Source organism: Megalopta genalis, chromosome 5, assembly GCF_051020955.1.
Source record: "Megalopta genalis isolate 19385.01 chromosome 5, iyMegGena1_principal, whole genome shotgun sequence".
NCBI lineage: Eukaryota > Metazoa > Arthropoda > Insecta > Hymenoptera > Halictidae > Megalopta > Megalopta genalis.
This window is the reverse complement of record NC_135017.1, coordinates 2,929,951-2,948,349: the sequence shown is the minus strand read 5'-3', so window position 1 is coordinate 2,948,349 and position 18,399 is coordinate 2,929,951. Positions and strand designations below refer to the sequence as shown.

Here is an 18,399-nt window from a genome sequence, read left to right as displayed (position 1 = left end):
GAGTTACCTTCAGCGAGTGAAGTTACGCCTTGTAGAACTTAACAAATTGCACGCTGAACTTCCGTTCCATTACTACTTTCGCTGCTGTCACGCTACGTATCGCAGGTGCGTTACTTTAATTATTTATGTCCTTCAAAATCTTAAGGCCAGTATAAAACAAACTGCGGAATCGGGTACTGTTAAAAAAATAAAATCAATCGCTGAGGTGTTTTATTTTATCTGTTGTAAAATTGAAATAAATTACAACAAAATGACGAGTTCTCTCAAGTTGTCTCCCTTGCAACAATTTATATTTTTATTGTCTGAGGTAATATTATTCGCGAAATTTTTAATTTGATTAACGTAAGAACAAAACGAATAATCAATATTTGGAATTAAAAATATTTTTTTACTAAATAATAAAATATTTGAAGAAGAAATATTTATTTCGATCGTTTTCAGAGAACTGAATCATATTCTTCGTGTTAATATCTTGATCTTTAATTTTCGAACTGTGCTATTATCTTTTTTCTCAATATTCCTTGATAGTTGCACTTCGTTTATTAATGTTTAATCCATTATTATACTAAAGCGTGCTAAAATTACGAGTATGTTTCACGTAAATTGTGCTTTAAATAGCAAATATCTGTTTAGTTTCTCCATGACGAGTATATTCATCATCGGCACCTTTTCGTGACGAGTATACTCGACACAAACAAAATTGAGTAACTCTACAAGAAATTAAAATTAATTCCACAATATCTATCCTCCTCAATTAAATAAATTATTTAATTTAACAGTACCAGAAACCACGGTGTTTAATGTTATATTAAAACGCAGTGAATTTGCTTGCAACGACGTTCTTGATTGAACGATGTAGAATGTGAAAGAGTAACCGGAGAACGGTTCTACAGGTCAGTCATAAGACGGCTATGTATAGGCGCAAGGTTATTTTTATAGCAAACCAGTGTCTGAAGGCAGTAAATATTTTGTTAAGTACAACTGGTTCTGTTACTTAGAAGTAGCTATCTATTTATCGATGTAATAATATGTAAGTAGCTGCAATGCATTTTTGTATATATATTAAAAATAAAAAATTTCAAACAAAATGCTAGGTACAATGTGAGAAACGAAGATTATAGTTACAATGTTGCAAATAAAAATTTTACATACAATGTCGCAAATAAAAAATTATAGTAACATTGTATGTAAAATTTTTATTTGCAACATTGTAACTATAATCTTCGTTTCTCACATTGTACCTAGCATTTTGTTTGAAATTATGTATACATAATTTTTTACTCGAAACTTCGCATTTATAATTTTTCATTTGCAACATTGTATATGTAATGTTCGTTTACTGCATTATACGTAGCATCTTGTTTACAACTTTGTATCCATAATTTCTTTTACTTGAAACTTGGCATGCGTCATTTTTGTCGGCAACATTGTGCTTGTTGCATTGCATCTAGCAATTTGGTTGCTATCATTTTTATATGGAATTTTGTGTTTGTTATTGTGATTGTTTGAGATGCTACGCACACGAAAATGTTGATTAGCTTTCCTTTACACGTCATGGTTTTAATAATTCTCCAATTTTTAGTGTTGTTTCCTTTTATTATAATATTCTCGAACAGAAACTTGCATACTTTATCTCTGCATACTTATATGTATACTTCTTACATTTATTTGCAAATTTTTCATAAAACTGTAGTGATACTGAATTGCACATAAATGATCATTTTTGATGGAAACGAGACCAAACACGAGATGCAAATCTGACTAGTTTTATAAACTTAAGCATTCTCACGTCTCAATTTTGATATTTACATGAAATATAAAAGTAGTCCAATTTACGGCGTGTTTTGATTCGTCTTGACTGGAAAAATTTAAGCTATCCATTGCCACTGTAACGATAAAGATTAGATAAAAATGATTGATAACATTGCACGTTTATTTTTTGGCTGTCGCAGCAACTTTTTAAATGCCGAGTCAACCGTCGATGCTCGGCAAACTTCATTTATCTCGCTTTCGCACTCGATATCTATTATCTTCCTTTGTCGAGCTGTGCTTGAGTCACTTCCTGGAAGGCAAAGTCTGCCCTGGTACTCGAGATTATTGATTCCGAAAGTCAGCATTATTGTAATTATTAAGACCTTTCGTTTTTTTTTCATTCCGATGTACATTATTTTAAAAAAGTATTTTGTAAATAAAAAACAATCTACTAATTTATTTATTAAAATTTATTTTATCGCCACCAAAATAGTTACCACCCGGAGCAATATCTATAGAAAATCAATGTTTCTCGTCCGTAATTGTTACAAGCAACCGAAATCAACTTTTCTCGTCGATAACTGTTACAAAATATAATTACCATTTTATTTTTCTTACCAATGGTTTCCTCCTCGGTGCACGTGTTTCGAGATCATTATTTCTAAATAATCGACGACATAATCCAGAAATAACAGAATCTTGTTTGATTTTTCGTATAATTGTCTTCTCTTTTCTTTCAGTCAGCTTTTTTGGTCGGAACTCATTAGCAATGTTACCTCGCGCATTAAATTTCTTCAGAATATCATGATTCATGAACTTACTTCTGTTTACAATTTGCACAATTTCACTGTCCGATTTGCCTTTCTTATAACATTTTACTATTGATTTTCTTGACTGACTCGTTTGTCTCGGATTCTTTTGCGATTCACTTTATTAGATTGTTTGCAATGACAATTGTGACAGAAATTTTGTCCGCTTTGTCGCCTGCACTATCTGCCAGTTAACACGTTCCGTGCCACGTGTACCATCGATGGTACACGCTTGCATGTTTACTTAGTGAACTGAACAAATTGTTTACAAGAAATTTAGAACCGAAGAATCAATTTCCACCGCAAGAATGGGCGTTGATAAGTTTTTGTTACGTTGTTATGTGTACGAGAATTAATAATTGCACGTAATACATCAAGTTTTAGTAAAATATCAAAGTGTGAAGATTCGAGTAAAAAAAGCTCGGCACGGAACGTGTTAACTGAGCGATGTTCGTTTACATTCTCTTAGCGCTGGGAATTGTTAGTTTAGAGTCGGAACCATTTGAGTCGGGAACTGTACGTTTACATTCTGTTAGTGTCGGAAATTCTTACTTGTCTAAAGTTCGAACACGCTATATATGAGCCGTTTATTTTGAAAGTGGTATAAGTCACTTTGTTTTTAAGTCGATGTATTTAAGGGTTTGCGTTTTAACACGTTTAAAAATATGGATGCTAACTTTCGGGAAGATTTACTTGTATTTGTTATCTGAGGATACTGATATTTTTCTCAGTATAAATAATTTCGTATAAACATTAAAAAATCACCAATTTTCATTATGGTAAAGTGACTTAAGCCACTTTCAAAATAAATAGTTTAGAAAAATGACTGACATATATTAATTTTGTCCGACGTATTTTACTGAAATGATGTTTTGAAAGGACAGTGATTTACTAAAATTGTTGAATAAATTACATATATAATAATAATTTATACCATGAACATATTTAATATAAAGGTTTGATTTAAGTATTTTTTATTTTAATATTCATAAAATACAAAAATAATTAGTACATTTTGAAACATAAGTATAAGTAATTTATATGAAAATACATCAGTTCAATTTAATTTTCGTCATCAATAGGAGTGATTAAGTCCTCGGAAATCGTGTTTTGCTTCAAATTTTTTAAATAACTGTGGTATATTGGGGGTACATAATTAAGCAAGTCCATCATGTCTTTGTATTTTGCTGAAGAAACAGGACGAGATCCAGCGTATAACGGATCCATTTCTATTTGTGAATAACGCCTAGGTCTTCCTCTTTTTGGTGACAAATCCAAAGTTAGAAATTCATCTTTTTCATCTAAAGTTAGTTTATAAAACATTTTATAGCCATCTACTGGCAGGTCTGGAGGTAGCCGCCACATCACTATAATATAATTTATAAAACTGCACTATTCTCTCTTTCGCACTTATAAAAATAAGTCCAGTGTGATCACAACTTTTTTAAAAATACTGAAAATAATTCAAAACAATACTTCACACACACTTATCGCACGTTTCTATTTCTTTTACACTAAGCCCCGCAATTAATTTCCTGAGTACAGCGACTTACGCCACTTTCAAAATAAACATGTTTGTTATACCGTTAATTAGCAAAACTTCTCTGGAACAAATCTCAATAGTTCTCAACTTATTGATCGCAAATTTTTTTTAAATGTAAAGATACCGTTCAATTGTAATTAGTGTTACCGTTAACTCGATTTTTTTGAAAAAGTGACTTATGCCACTTTCAAAATAAACGGCTCTCATATATTGTTAAATTATTTTCTAAGTCCCATACCTTGGTATATGTGGGACGCTACATCAAATGCTTTCATGAATATTTTCGTGAACGAGTATACATATGTATAATATAATGAAATTGTCTAAATAGATCCTATAAACTATAAAGCATCTCGCACAAGCGGATTAGTCAAAATTAAAGGATACCATGGAAGTGTAAAACCATTATCAGCTCCGTCCATTAAACTTTCTACCCAGTTCATTAGATGCATATTTAAAATAATACCGTTCATAGCGTTCTAAAAAGGTAGAAAGTAATTTTCAGATCTATTAACTCGAAATATTATTGCCGTAACATTTTCAGCAGCTTCTGGAGCTGAACGAGATTTTCCGTTTCATGGAAACGAGAGCTTTCCTTCGCTTCTTGCGAAGCCAATCTTATCAATCTATACGAAAAAATTCGCGGTATCGACCGAGTCCTGGCAAAAACTATCGACGGTTCGCAATGCGAACGCGAATAAAATGCAACCAGCGTGCAATTTCTAATCGGATATAATGTCTGTATGCGCTGCATGCACTGTATGCAGCGCTAATTAGTTAAATTTCAATTCTTAACGACTGCCAGCGGAGTTGGGCGAAAAGTACATTCCGGGACAGAAAGATGACACATTTTAACATTAATGTAATTTTTATTTATTTAACACTACAGCCAAGGTTTTGTTTCTATACAAATTTGCTAAATGCCGCTGTAAACGTAAATAGATTGAAATGAAATTGAATTGAATTTCCCAAACAATTTTATTTGAAAAGAAAAAAATTTTTTATGGAAATATAGTGGAACAAAATAATAGCACGTATACCAATAAATCAACGAACGATATTTAATGCTTAATATTTTGTGGTTTCCCCTTTACAAGAATATGCGCAAATTAAATATTGCATTCTTATAATAAATACAGTGTAAAGTGTGAACATGACTTCGTGAATAATACATTAAAATAAACTATTAGTAAAGAAAGAAAGAAAGAAAGAAAGACAAAAAGAGATGTAAATAATGATATAAATAAATTAAAAATAAGGAAATAAATATGGAAATTAATAAGTAAATAAATAACGAAATAAGTAAATAAGTAATAAATAATTTATGTATCAGGATATCGTTTCGCCTAGAAAATAAAGAAACTCTTGCTGGATTATCCTTTTGGACGTAGCGCGATCATTCAATAGCCTGTTAATAAATTTCCGGTAGCCGAAGTGCAGTGTGTTTTTAACATTTCCTGCAAACAATCTCATTTGTTTTTCCCATTGTGAACACATTCGCGAGAGCACGTTCCTTCCTTTTTCCGGCTGTAATTAAAGCATTCCACACACTAAACAACGTTGGAACACCGACGATAATTTGCGGCGCGCAAGTATACATCTACTACTTTCCCGGCACTAATTCATTATTCCAATAGAATTTCAATTCCAGTCGGAGAGAATTTCTTTCCTATACGTGATTTCACTTTCGAATTTGAATTGCTAACGATTTCGAAACCAGTTGCGTAACGCGGGCGTCGACAACTGTTCGTATGGGTGATCGATTCGACGATCAATCGCCGGTACGGCCGAGGCAAAGTATTGCTCGTAAATTGCTCGTTAAAGTATTTTGTAAACTGTAGCCGATGCTACACCACGGAATTATCGAATTATTCCATCTTCGATCGTATCTTGGAATTTATTCGAACCCATCTCTATCTCCGATAATTATGTGTAAAAAATAGTACAATGTCCTGAGATCATTTTGAGAAGTAAACATTCAACTTTCACATTGTTGAATTTTTAAATTTGGACTTAAAAAGTATATACGCGTCAGATTTGGGTAAAATTTTATTTGCATGCTGAATACAATTTTATTCAGTACTATTGAATACATTTTCGATTGAATAAAATATTATCTCGATGACAATTTATGCGAATGAGAATTTTTCCAGATCAGATTTTATTCGAATTAGAATACATTGGAACAAGAAGTTATTTCTTAGTCGAATAATAAATCAATTCTTATACGAATAAATTCTCACTTGAATAAATGTGCAATTGAATAAAAATTGATTTAGATAACAATTTAGATGAATAAAATCTGATTCGAATAAATTCTTACGTCGATAAATTTTTATTCAATTGGATTTGTTCGAATAAGAATAAATAATCGATTTGAATAGAAACGATGGATGGAATATAAAATGTTTTTCCATAGTTCATTTGTACAATTAACTTGTTTTTAATACATGACTAAATAATCTTTCAGAAAAAAAGGAGTATACACACATACGATTAGTTTACAAATTCAGTTTACAAATTTTAATTCAGCGTCGTTTTTACCAAAAAAGATGAAAGACCACTTTTGAAATTTTCATTAAAAATTATTTTTTAAGTTCAATCAATTTTTCCTTCAATTTATAAAATAAATTTGATGACAATAGATATAGAATAAGTATACAATAAAATCGGTAAAATAGCGTTAAACTTTGTAAAATTATTGGAATTAAACAAATTTTAAAAGATGACGAAAACAACTTCAGTTTTTTATTTCATTTTATAGAAAGATAGAATTTTTAAGTGTAAGTTGAAACGCGTAAGTTGTGAAAGTAGAAACATTATCTTTTTAAAATGAGCACGGGAGAACGTTGTAAGAATTTTTAACATAAATTAATGCAAGTCCACAGATCGACGAGTTTCAGCTTATCATTTAGTGATTCGTTAATTTCTTGGTTTAGTATTGTTTTAGTTTTAATTTTTTTTTTTTTAAATACTTGGAAATTATAATTAGTTTATTCATTTGGGAGGGTAGCAGTAATAAGATCGAAATAAGAAATCGTAATTAATATAATAATAAGAGTATTTGATTTTCTGGTTTCTTCTATAATCTTGTGAATTATATTTATCATTTCATATCTATATAACTCTCTCTCTCTCTCTCTCTCTCTCTCTCTCTCTCTCTCTCTCTCTCACACACAATTCAAATTTTGTGACATAAATAAGTGCATGTTGTTAGAAGATAAGTGTAACATAAGAGACCGTAAATAGTAGCAATTATTATTACATTTCAAATTTTTCAATATTTCTTAATTGTATCTATATTTTAAATTCATATTTCGTATAATATAATCTATTAATCGTGTTCAGTGAAACTCGACTTGTAATTTATATCTACTAAAATTTAATCGGAGTTACGTAATTACGATAAAAATCGATGCTATGTAATTACGATTCTAGCTGATGTCAGAATCTTTTCATACTTTCGAATTTACTCATTTCATTCCTCAAATGAGGAATACAATTCAATTTACAACTTACATTTTACATAGTTTAATTTATAATTCACAGTTTACGCAGTTTATTTTATAATTTACAGTTTATGTAACGGAATTAAAAATTTACATTTTATCTAGCGGAATTTATAATTTTTATTTCGTATAAAAATCGTGTGATTTACAATTTATAAATTCCAGCTTCCAATCTTTTCGAACTATATTTACGATGCTTTCAATTCTTATATAATAAAAGTGGAATAACGGAGCAGGTGTTCAATAAGAAATGTAACTGTCAGTTGCATAAGCAGAATTTTACACGAAAATATTGAAAAAAATATTCAAGTCAGGTATTAGGTTGGCAAGGATGAAATTTATAGTTAATAATGTTGTCAACTTTAACAGCTTATTATTTGACATTGTCTTAATATTTTATCGTTCTCTTCTTTTTTGCTGGAAAGTTGCACATCTCGTCTGTTTAAAGAAATCATTGTAAGCTCTAAAAAATATTGAAAACTTCTTTAAAAATTAATTTCGTTGACAATGGAACGGTCGGAAATTCGCACTACATATTGTGTAGTATGAGTTGGAACGGCATCGCAGACCGCGCGAAATATTAATATTATATTTGGCTCTAATGTTACCACGCAGCAGACAGTATCAAATTGGCTCGCCAAGTTTCGTACAGGTAACTTTGACCTCACAAATGAGCCACGCGGTCGTCCAGAATCAAAGGTTATCACAGCTGTCTAGCACAGGTGCGAAACTGGATCATCGATCGTAGCAGAAATAAACTGCAACCAACTGGACAAAATGATGCAAAAACTTAAAGAAAAACAGCCTAGATTGGTCAACATAAATTGATTGGTCAACGAACAGCCTAGATTGCACGAATGACTGTGGCAAAGCTACAGGAATTGGAGTTGGAACTTCATCATCCTCCATACTCACCAGACCTAGCCCCCATTGACTATCACTTCGTCCGCAAATTGGACAACTTTTTAATAGGAGAACAATTTCATTCCGACAATGCTGTAAAATTGACCATCCAGGAATTGATTGACTCCCGTCCGCCAGGATTTTATACCACTGGCCTGAACAACTGGCAATATGGGTGCATACTTTGATGAATAAAATAATTCCTTATATTTGTAAGTTATCAACCAACTTTACCTTCTATTCTACAAATTTCATCCTTGACGACTTGATATATGCGATGGAAATAGTAACAAAGATCCAGTATCAAGTGGATCAAGGATTGTTGAACGAGGAAAGCCCAGTCATCACCTTTCAACTTTTCCAAAATAATACTCCCAGAATACGAATAAAGCATTAGAGCCGGAAAAAGTCTGAGATCCGAATGAGTTTGTAATTTATTCCTATTAAATCTGATAGATCTATCTCTATGTAATTATATTTTCATTTTTTTAACAGTAATAATCCTTCCCTACAATATTAGAACTGATTCGCGACGAAGACTCTCGAGAGAATAAAATACAAAACCGTGAATACATTCGAAGAATTTAAAAATGCCATTACGTTATTTTTAACTCATTGAAATAATTACAGAACAAAATCAATGGCTATACAGTTGTAAAATCCACAATGTAGTTATTAAATAAAATACGCTGACTAATAAAATAAAGTTTTAAATTTATTAGAATTTAAAATTCTGTCATCGATATGTAGCTACCAAAATTCATTTTTCTTCTAGGAAATTATGAATGGCAAAAGTATGATAAGTTCTAATCACTATACCTGTAAAGGAAACTGTATAGCAAAAGATTAATAACTGTACAATAGTTTTTGGTTCAGTCACGGTTTAATTTGTCAAAGATTGTTTTATATTTAAGAAGGATATTGTTATTACTAATATCTTTATTTTAGCAAGAATTTCTTAAAATATTTATAAAAATTTTCCTTAATAAGGAAAATCTATATTATTTTTTTGCCGATTATATAAGTAAATTACTTGTTTGCAATTTTAGGTGGCAAACACAATTTCTATTAATTTTTTGTTGCTTAAATACAGAAATTGCTTGTTTGCAATTTCAGATGCCACAAACAACTGGAAAGTTTGTTTGCAGTGCTTCTGGTTTAGACATTTCCTTTCTGTATTTCAAAATTAATTAATTGTAACATTATAATTATTGCAAGAATGTATCACAATTCACAATTTCAGATACAATGAACGGAATGTAAATTTGTTTATGCATTTAATATTTACAATACCGTGCATGCTAGACATGTAAACACGTGATCATGATCTGAATAAAATTGCATTTGGATAATCGAGGTTCTACTCTAGAACGCAGAGATCATTGAACCGCTTTGCCTTGCTGCCTGCACAACACAGTTGTCAAGATGCACGAAGAACAAGACAGCTCTTTAGTAAAAATAATGGCACATTTATTCGCCGTGCTCGAACAGATCGTGCAGGTACAGTGATGTCCATAAGTATTATATTAAGACAATAGAATGCACCCTTAGAAATTGATGTCTGGCCACTGTATAATGCACAATACATGAAACAAAATATATAGAATTTAGCTTACGAATTCTTTAGTCATAGAAAATCCTTGAAATTATTATCATTAATGATGTTTTCTGCTTCAATAGTATCAGTTACTCGTAAACAGTTACAGTTTACAGCACAACAGTTTACACAACAGTTAAAGCAAAATTCTGTCAATTTTGTTTAATGTTCTATTAAAAGCAGCGAAACATGTCTAAACAATAGTTAAAGACATGTAAGGTACGGTTATTTCTGCGGTTATAATCTAAATATGAGAATAGAACAGTATTTACAGATTTGGGTCTAGCATACAAAAAAGAGGAAACTATACCGAATTATAAATTTTAATATTGAACAGTGTTATTCGATATAATTATAATTATTGAGAATGAACAATTAGAATCAGATTAGCAATAATGTAGTCGATATTGTATTTGATACTGTCTTGTAACTAGACAGCGGATTTTTATGACAAGTAAAAATTGTCTATTTGTTTCTATAAAATTGTCACCATTTGCTTCTTTTCTTAATCAATCTTAATGACAGTAATACAATAGTCTTCCTAAATTGTTTAAATATTTTTACAGTTTCGAATTGGTCTAAATACAAGTACACACAAAAACTACACTAAAAATCTACAGTTTGATGAAACTGAATATCGTATGATGTACGATACTAAATTATATTAATCATATATACTAAATTATATTAATAATAATATTAATCTTGATTAATTCTAATCTACAATATAAAATTATATAATATACAGGGGGAGTCACAAATTTTTCACGACTTTTCAGTCCCTTCCGATGGTCTGACAAAAAAATGTTTTCTATCAAAGTTAATTAGTATTTAACCGACAAAAAAACTGCAATTGTTTAAATTTAAAAACAAATTGATTTTCGATACAAACATCATCGAGACGAATTCAACGACCTGCTACATAATGACTTTCAGATGACATTGGAGAAAAAATTTCCATGGGTCGACAATATAAATAATTTGGTGATACGTAACACCGAGGCCACGCATGTAAACATAAACAAATGAACGTAAACATAACAAATGTTCATTTATACAATTTCGACCTTCTAACACGTAAAACAAAAGAAAAATTTATATAAATCTAAATTGAGAACACTCATATTAGAAATGTGTATGTAATTAAATTAAATGTTCGAACTGCATTCCACATTCTGCAACGTTTACGTTCATTTGCTTATGCGAATTATATTATATATTGCTTGCGAATTATTTCAAATATTCTGGCAATTATTGTTATTTATATAACACATTATAATTTAGATGAAACGTTTACAAAAGTGACAACAAATAGTCGGGCCGAAATTGTCAGGATGATTAAAAACCAATTCTGTGTCAAAATAGGCCCAGGCATAGAGATAAGAACAACCCAACATATCACACATTTATATTACATTTTATCGTCAGAATTATTGGAGATTTAGAGAGACAACAAAGACATTGCAATTTAGATGAAACGTTTATAAAAAATGGCGGCATAGTTCCATGTTAATATATTTTTTAGATGAACAAGCAAAATATTTTAATTTTATTAGAATATTTATATCGTCAAATATCTTGCAGTTGACCTTCGACGGTCTTGCCCATACCATATACAGTAAAATTCTATTTAAATAAGTTACGATAACATTCCCATAAAAAGAAAGAAAAAGAAACGTTCTATTCAAGATGTTATTGAAATCATTTACATATTCTTTTAAAGTTCAAAATTCTGAAAAATGTTACTATAATCGGTGTTGCTATAGTTATGCTTCACAGCACACGACTGTGGCAGTCGACCCGCTAATTGTTCCCTGTCTCTCCATCGCAACTTTAGAACGTTCGAAATCGCTCGCATTCGGCCAATTTCACGCGCGCATTCCAAAAATCCTAAAACTTCTGTCAGCTGGTGTACCGAGTAGGCTTGCAAGGGAGCTAGCGCGTACAATGCGCGGGGCATAAAAGTGAAACGTGCGTGAGATAAAACAGATGCACGCCGGGGTTACATGGAACGCGAGAAGGGATCGCGCGGAGTCCGAGTCGGCATTACTCAAGTCCCCAGGTAAGTATTACGTGAACGCGACGACGAGAAAGCGCATTTCTCTGGTGGATCTCGAAGTGGAAAGTGGACACTGGGTCTCCAGAAGCAGTTTCGGTGGCCCCGTAACATCACCGAGCGAGCCTCTTCACAGCGACGGAAGTCATTATATCTCGATAACCGTGCTCAGGATAATGGTAACAACAATTCGATCACAATAATCACCCATTGCGAAATCGACCGGAACGTATAGGAATATGGCTCTCAAGTTACGTTTATGGTGAAGCTGCGGCGAACGTCATGAGGGTACGTTTATGGTGGAACTGTGGTAGTAAGAGCTTCTATCGGAACGGAATTGCGTTAATAGCTACGTTAGTCGTTTAATTTTCTTCCCGCCCTCGTCTTTTTCAAGTTAATGTTGCCCTCCGTGTGTCACGTTGACGCTGTCGTTAAAAAGTCAATGTAATAAGAGGCAAACAATTTCTTTTATTAACCCTTTGCACTCGAATGACTACTACAAGGCGCCATTAAAAAAAAAATTGTTATATCACGTTTCAAAAAATCATTTTAATACTATCATAAATTTATTTATATTTTTTAAAAAAACTGTTGAAAGTATAATTGCTGCACCAGTCACAAAATTCAATTTCGTATTTGTAAAATGCACTTGTTTATACAAAATGGAAATGCTACAGGTCAGGGAAAACTATTCTGGATTTCGAGTTAAAATGGCTTCGACTGCATAGGGTTAAATATTTGACTGAAAATAAGGAGAAACATATTTGCTCAATGTTACACGTCTTCGCATGTTTCACAAAGAACGAGACGACGCACCGGGCAGACTGTTCATTTAGTGTTTTCGTTCTGTCCTTTACCGTCGCACATTGTTCAAGTTCTCGCTAGCTTGCAATGGCAGTGTAAAGAATCTTGCACTTAAAATAAACGTATCAGCATCATCATCCATTTAAAATTTTTCCGAAGTTTAGGTTACAGCTTTCTGCTATTTCTAGGTATTTTATCGACAAAAACAGAAGCGACATGTCTTCTCCAGCTCGCGAAATTCACGTTTGCCAAATTGACGAACAAAAATCCTTTTCGTCACAAATATTGTGACATTTGTACGTTATGTTTTTTCATTGATAATAATAGATAAAGCGAGAAGCAAAAGTGTCCACGCAGCTTTTAAAACGGTATAGCTTTTTCAAACTGCTCTAAATGACTTGAATATTTTTGTGAATGTCAGAGGGATTAGTTAGTTTACTGTACAATGACTAAAATACTTTTGTTTGTTAAATTTTGCTATTACTTGAAATAGAAAAAACGTAGAAAAACTCGTCTTTTCACTTCTTATCTGAGCTTATAATACAAATTTTAAAAATTAGTCAATTTTTGACAATTCAATTAAATAAGTGGCTGTTAGAGTAGGAACAACTACATCAAGTATTGTCAAAAATATGTTTGGAAAAATAGATGAATAAAGCTGAGAATCATGCACATCGTTAATTGCATAGCTGTGAAAATGATCCACCTTCCGATGATTGATAAAAAGGTCTAATAGCAATTTTATTTTATTTCTGCAACGAGTAAGCTTTTATAGTCCACGAAGGAAATTTTTCGTTCATTCTAATTTTTGTAAAAAAAACAAGTGAAAATGAGAATATGCAGAACGTTACATATACAATATAGTAATTTTAACTCGAGCCATTTTAACTCGAAATCCAGAATAGTTTTCCCTGACCTGTAGCATTTCCATTTTGTATAAACAAGTGCATTTTACAAATACGAAATTGAATTTTGTGACTGGTGCAGCAATTATACTTTCAACAGTTTTTTTAAAAAATATAAATAAATTTATGATAGTATTAAAATGATTTTTTGAAACGTGATATAACAATTTTTTTTTTAATGGCGCCTTGTAGTAGTCATTCGAGTGCAAAGGGTTAGTAAAAGAAATTGACAGTAAACACGAAACTTAACTTGTCATTTGTCACGTTGAAAGGTTTTACAAACACGATTGTTATCTTCGAGTTCAGTAATATGGTACGTCGAAAACTATGTAAGTACGTGTTTCTCAGCCCGCTGTTCCAACGTAAATGCTCTCATTATAAAACAATAGGATGTATTTATGCGCTTCTCTCTCTCATTATCGCTTTCATTGTTTACCGTAGCTTCGACATAAACGTACCCTAACGCATAACACAAGCATTTCATTATTAGCATTGCATTGTCAGTAGCTACTAGCATTTATTTCGAGAACACTCGTCCATAGTTGTAACATTCCAATTAATGCAATGAATACTCTAGCAACATTTAACGAGAAATATTGTTACAAGAAAGTTATAAATTCTTCGAATGTGCGGCCATAATTTTGAAACGATTCGCCTATTTTCTATTTTAAATTCAGATACTATATTATGTCGCAGTTTGATGTATGTATTTGTATGAAATGTAAGGTTATGATTATAATAGATTATATATTTTATGTAATTATATAAATATATTATATATTATATAATGTATAATATCACATAATAATTTACTATAATATTCATTATAGAATATATTATAATATTATATAATATATTTCATATAATTATATAAAATATATAATATTTCATAATCATTTTTTTATTGTTGTATACAATGGCATGATTAAATGTTGCACATTATGGTTAAAAACTCAAGGTGACCTCATATATTGATAAAGGACAATGGCAAAAAATTAATTATTACCATGTATGCTCCTCTGTATACCAAACAAGTTTTGTTTGAAATATTTTTTTAAACATAACGTAGTTTACAAGAAATATTAAGATGAAACAATTAAACGACTTACGCTTGTATGTATTTTGTAAATGAATCGTAGGGTGGGGATCTTAATGCGCATTGCAGATTTTATATTTACTAATTCAGCTGTCAGCATCAAATTCATAGATTTTCTATGCAATATTTAAGGAAAGCTCATTAATTTTCTTTTAAATGATAAATAGAGTTTTGTTTGCTAATGGAATTGTTACAATTGTTGAACAACTTATTTAAAAAATTCTCGATTATTAATTTTTGAGTTTAGAAAGGCTATTACACGTTTACTGATAATTAATTTAATGAAGAAATTCCTCGTGGTAGAAATAAATCTTGTTTAACAAAATAAAGATGCCATTATATTTTATTGATATAGACGTTGTCTTGTGCTTGAAATGTTTGCGTATGCCACTAATGAATATTAATGAAAATTGACAAAGTTACTCCAGTCAGTGGAAAGCAGAAAGTAGTAATTTGTTTAGCACCTTTTAGTAGCAGTTCTAATTAGTATTGTTACATAATCCAATTGTTTCTTTGGTTGCAAGCAGAGAACAATCAATTATGCATATTCGTTCTTATTTTATTTCCGAACATAAAAATTTCAAAAATAGTTTATAAATTAGTTTAAAAATCAGAATAGTATGTGGAGATTTTGATGCATTTATCGTTCACAAATCGACTGTGGATTTTAAGCATTTAGAAATAATTGCAAATGTAATCAGCTTTCGACTAAGGTTAATCGTTAGCCTTTAGTCCACAGTTGAATAATATACTTATATCATATAATTCAATTTCCATACTTTAATGTATGTAATTTAATTTCCATACTTTAATGTATGTAATTTAATTTCCATACCTTAATTTATGTAATTGAATGTAATTTAAGTAGGCCAATGCAGAGTTAGCTAGTGCAAGGCGACTGAGTCAAGCACCGGACGAAGCTGAGTTCCGCTCATTGGCCAGGCCGCCTCGCGCCAACTGATCTCGCCTCTCATTGGTTAGTGTTTTTCGTTAATAACTCGTAAATAAAGCCGCGAATTATATTTGCGCTAAGGAAAAAGTTACTTCAAATGACTACGGGACCTCTCATTCCCCGATTTTGAGCAACTTTTGGACACTCTGTATATTCTCCATAGAGCACCAAATGTAATTTAATTTGTTTTCACTTATTTATATAAAAATGTGTTTTTATTAAATTAAAACTTCATTTCTTTAGGAGATGAGAAATGTTAATTAGGACAATTTGAAATTAAGGAGGACAGAATAAAGTACTTTCTCCCGGAAATGCCAAATTTCGGGTTGCTGTGAATTTCCCTGTGATAGTCCTACGCCTATACATATATAATTATATATAGTAATTTGTTGCTATGTTGATACTAAGGGTGTGCGATGTAAACGTGTAATGCGGCACGCGACGCGAATTCCCGGAAGACGACACGAAATGGTCCGTTTAGGTGTGAGTCAGATAAGAAAAACCGCGGAGCTTACGAATCGTGCCATGTGGCCTCCGAATTGTCTTCGAACCATGCCATGTGAACTCCAAATTGCTTTCGAATCTGGCAAAAAATTTCAAATACAAAAATTAAGTCGTCGTTTTTATTCTACAGAGTGTCCCAAAAATGTCTCGCAATCCGGAAATGGCGGGTTCCAAAGATCATTCGAAGCAGCTTCTTCCTTTACAAAAATTTTCTCCGAGGCACCGTTAACGAATTATTAACGAAAAACAGTGACCAATAAGAATCGAATACGGCTGACGCGAGGCGGCCCAGCCAACCAGCGCACGAAGCCCAGTTTCGCTCATTGGCTCGGTCGCCTCGCGCCAACTGAGCTCGCCTCTCATTGGTCACTGTTTTTCGTTAATAACTCGTTAACGGTGCCTCGGAGAAAATTTTTGTAAAGGAAGGAAATTGCTTCGAATGACCTGAGGAATCCGCCACTTTCGGATTGCGAGACATTTTTGGGACACCCTGTAGTATTATTATGTATGTATGTACATATTCATATTAATACACATCGGCATGCTGGTCGTTGCCTTGTTTTACCGATTCGAAGAATCGCAACTTAGTATTCTCAGATCTGCCGGTTTCAATTCCGGTCTCCGAACATTTCCGGGAGAAATTACGGTACTTGTTGACGTTAGGTCTCTTGAACACTGAACGACATCGAATAACCATTATTTAAGATACAAATTCATAGCTGATTGCCACGATAAAATTACTCTAAAAACTCATTATTCCAGAGAAATATGGCACATCTAGTGTACAGTGTGCTACTTCTGGCGTCGTTCCTCGCCACGCCCACGGAATCCCAAACGCTGCTAGAAACGCTGAAGAGCTTCGGGCCGCCGGCAGAGGCCTTGAACAGAGCCGATCCTAACAACAAGTTATACGACTTCATCATAGTAGGCGCCGGTTCCGCTGGCTCTGTTCTTGCCAATCGTCTCTCGGAGAACAAGAAATGGAACGTGCTGCTCCTGGAGGCGGGGGGTACAGAGACGCTGCTTCACCAGATCCCGATCCTCGTCTCGTACTTTCAACAGTCGAACTACAACTGGGGCTATAACGTGGAGCCGCAGAAGAACGCCTGTCTGGGGATGATCAACCATCAGTGCTCTTGGCCGCGGGGCAAAGTTCTAGGTGGCACCAGCACGCTCAATTACATGATCCATACGAGGGGGAACAGGCTCGATTATGATATCTGGGCCGCACTGGGTAACGAGGGCTGGTCTTACAACGAAATCCTGCCTTATTACATAAAGAGCGAGAAATTCAACGTGCCAGGTTAGTCCGTTCACTTTCAGACATAATGGTCTCCGCATGGCGAGTCGAGTAACCGGACAGAGCTGTGGCTCTGTTCCAGCTGAATTTGGAAAAAAGTTGTTCAGGTCAATATTACACTATTTAACAAGCTTTATTATCCTATGGTACGATCTTATTCACAAGTGCATCAGTGCAATTGCACGTTGCAATTTTCGTTTAATTAGAACTATATATGCTATTAATGTACAGTACAAACAAAAATTAATATTTTATGAAATATTTCACTTTTTTAGCGGGAAGTATTATTGACGATAAGTAAAACAGCGTCGTTGCGTCGTGAGGATTCGACATAGGAAATTGTGTATAAAATATCTTGGGAAATATTAATTTTTTTGGTTTCAAGAACCACAAATCGTGAAGTTACAAAAAATGTTTTATATGGAATTTGGCCAGTATTAAGAAACGAATACGATGCAAGAAAAAAGCTTTATTCATGGTCATTCTTTTTAGACTTTTCAAAGAAATCGATATTGACCTGCACATAGGGTGAGGGTCCCAATTACTGAGGTTGTCCGAAATACCGTCACTGATGTTTATTTTAGGAATTATAAACAACAAAATTTGAATACAACGTTTGATATTATTTTAATAGTATAAAGTCATTTAAATACCCCGTTAGTTTAACGT

At 32.6% G+C, this 18,399-nt stretch overlaps 2 protein-coding genes across 4 annotated transcripts in view; one reads left to right on the top strand and one right to left on the bottom strand.

Moving 5' to 3' along the window:
• Positions 1–18,399, bottom strand: part of Flo2 (flotillin-2) — a 483,891-nt gene that overhangs the window by 454,468 nt on the left and 11,024 nt on the right. The gene's annotated exons all lie outside the window — the stretch shown is intronic.
• The window catches only part of LOC117221858 (uncharacterized), a 50,999-nt gene that overhangs the window by 29,887 nt on the left and 2,713 nt on the right, over positions 1–18,399 (top strand). Inside the window, exons 4-5 of the mRNA XM_033473141.2 lie at positions 12,103–12,348; positions 17,193–17,733. Coding sequence (XP_033329032.2) covers positions 12,103–12,348; positions 17,193–17,733 — 787 coding nt within the window. The remainder of the gene's footprint in view (positions 1–12,102; positions 12,349–17,192; positions 17,734–18,399) is intronic.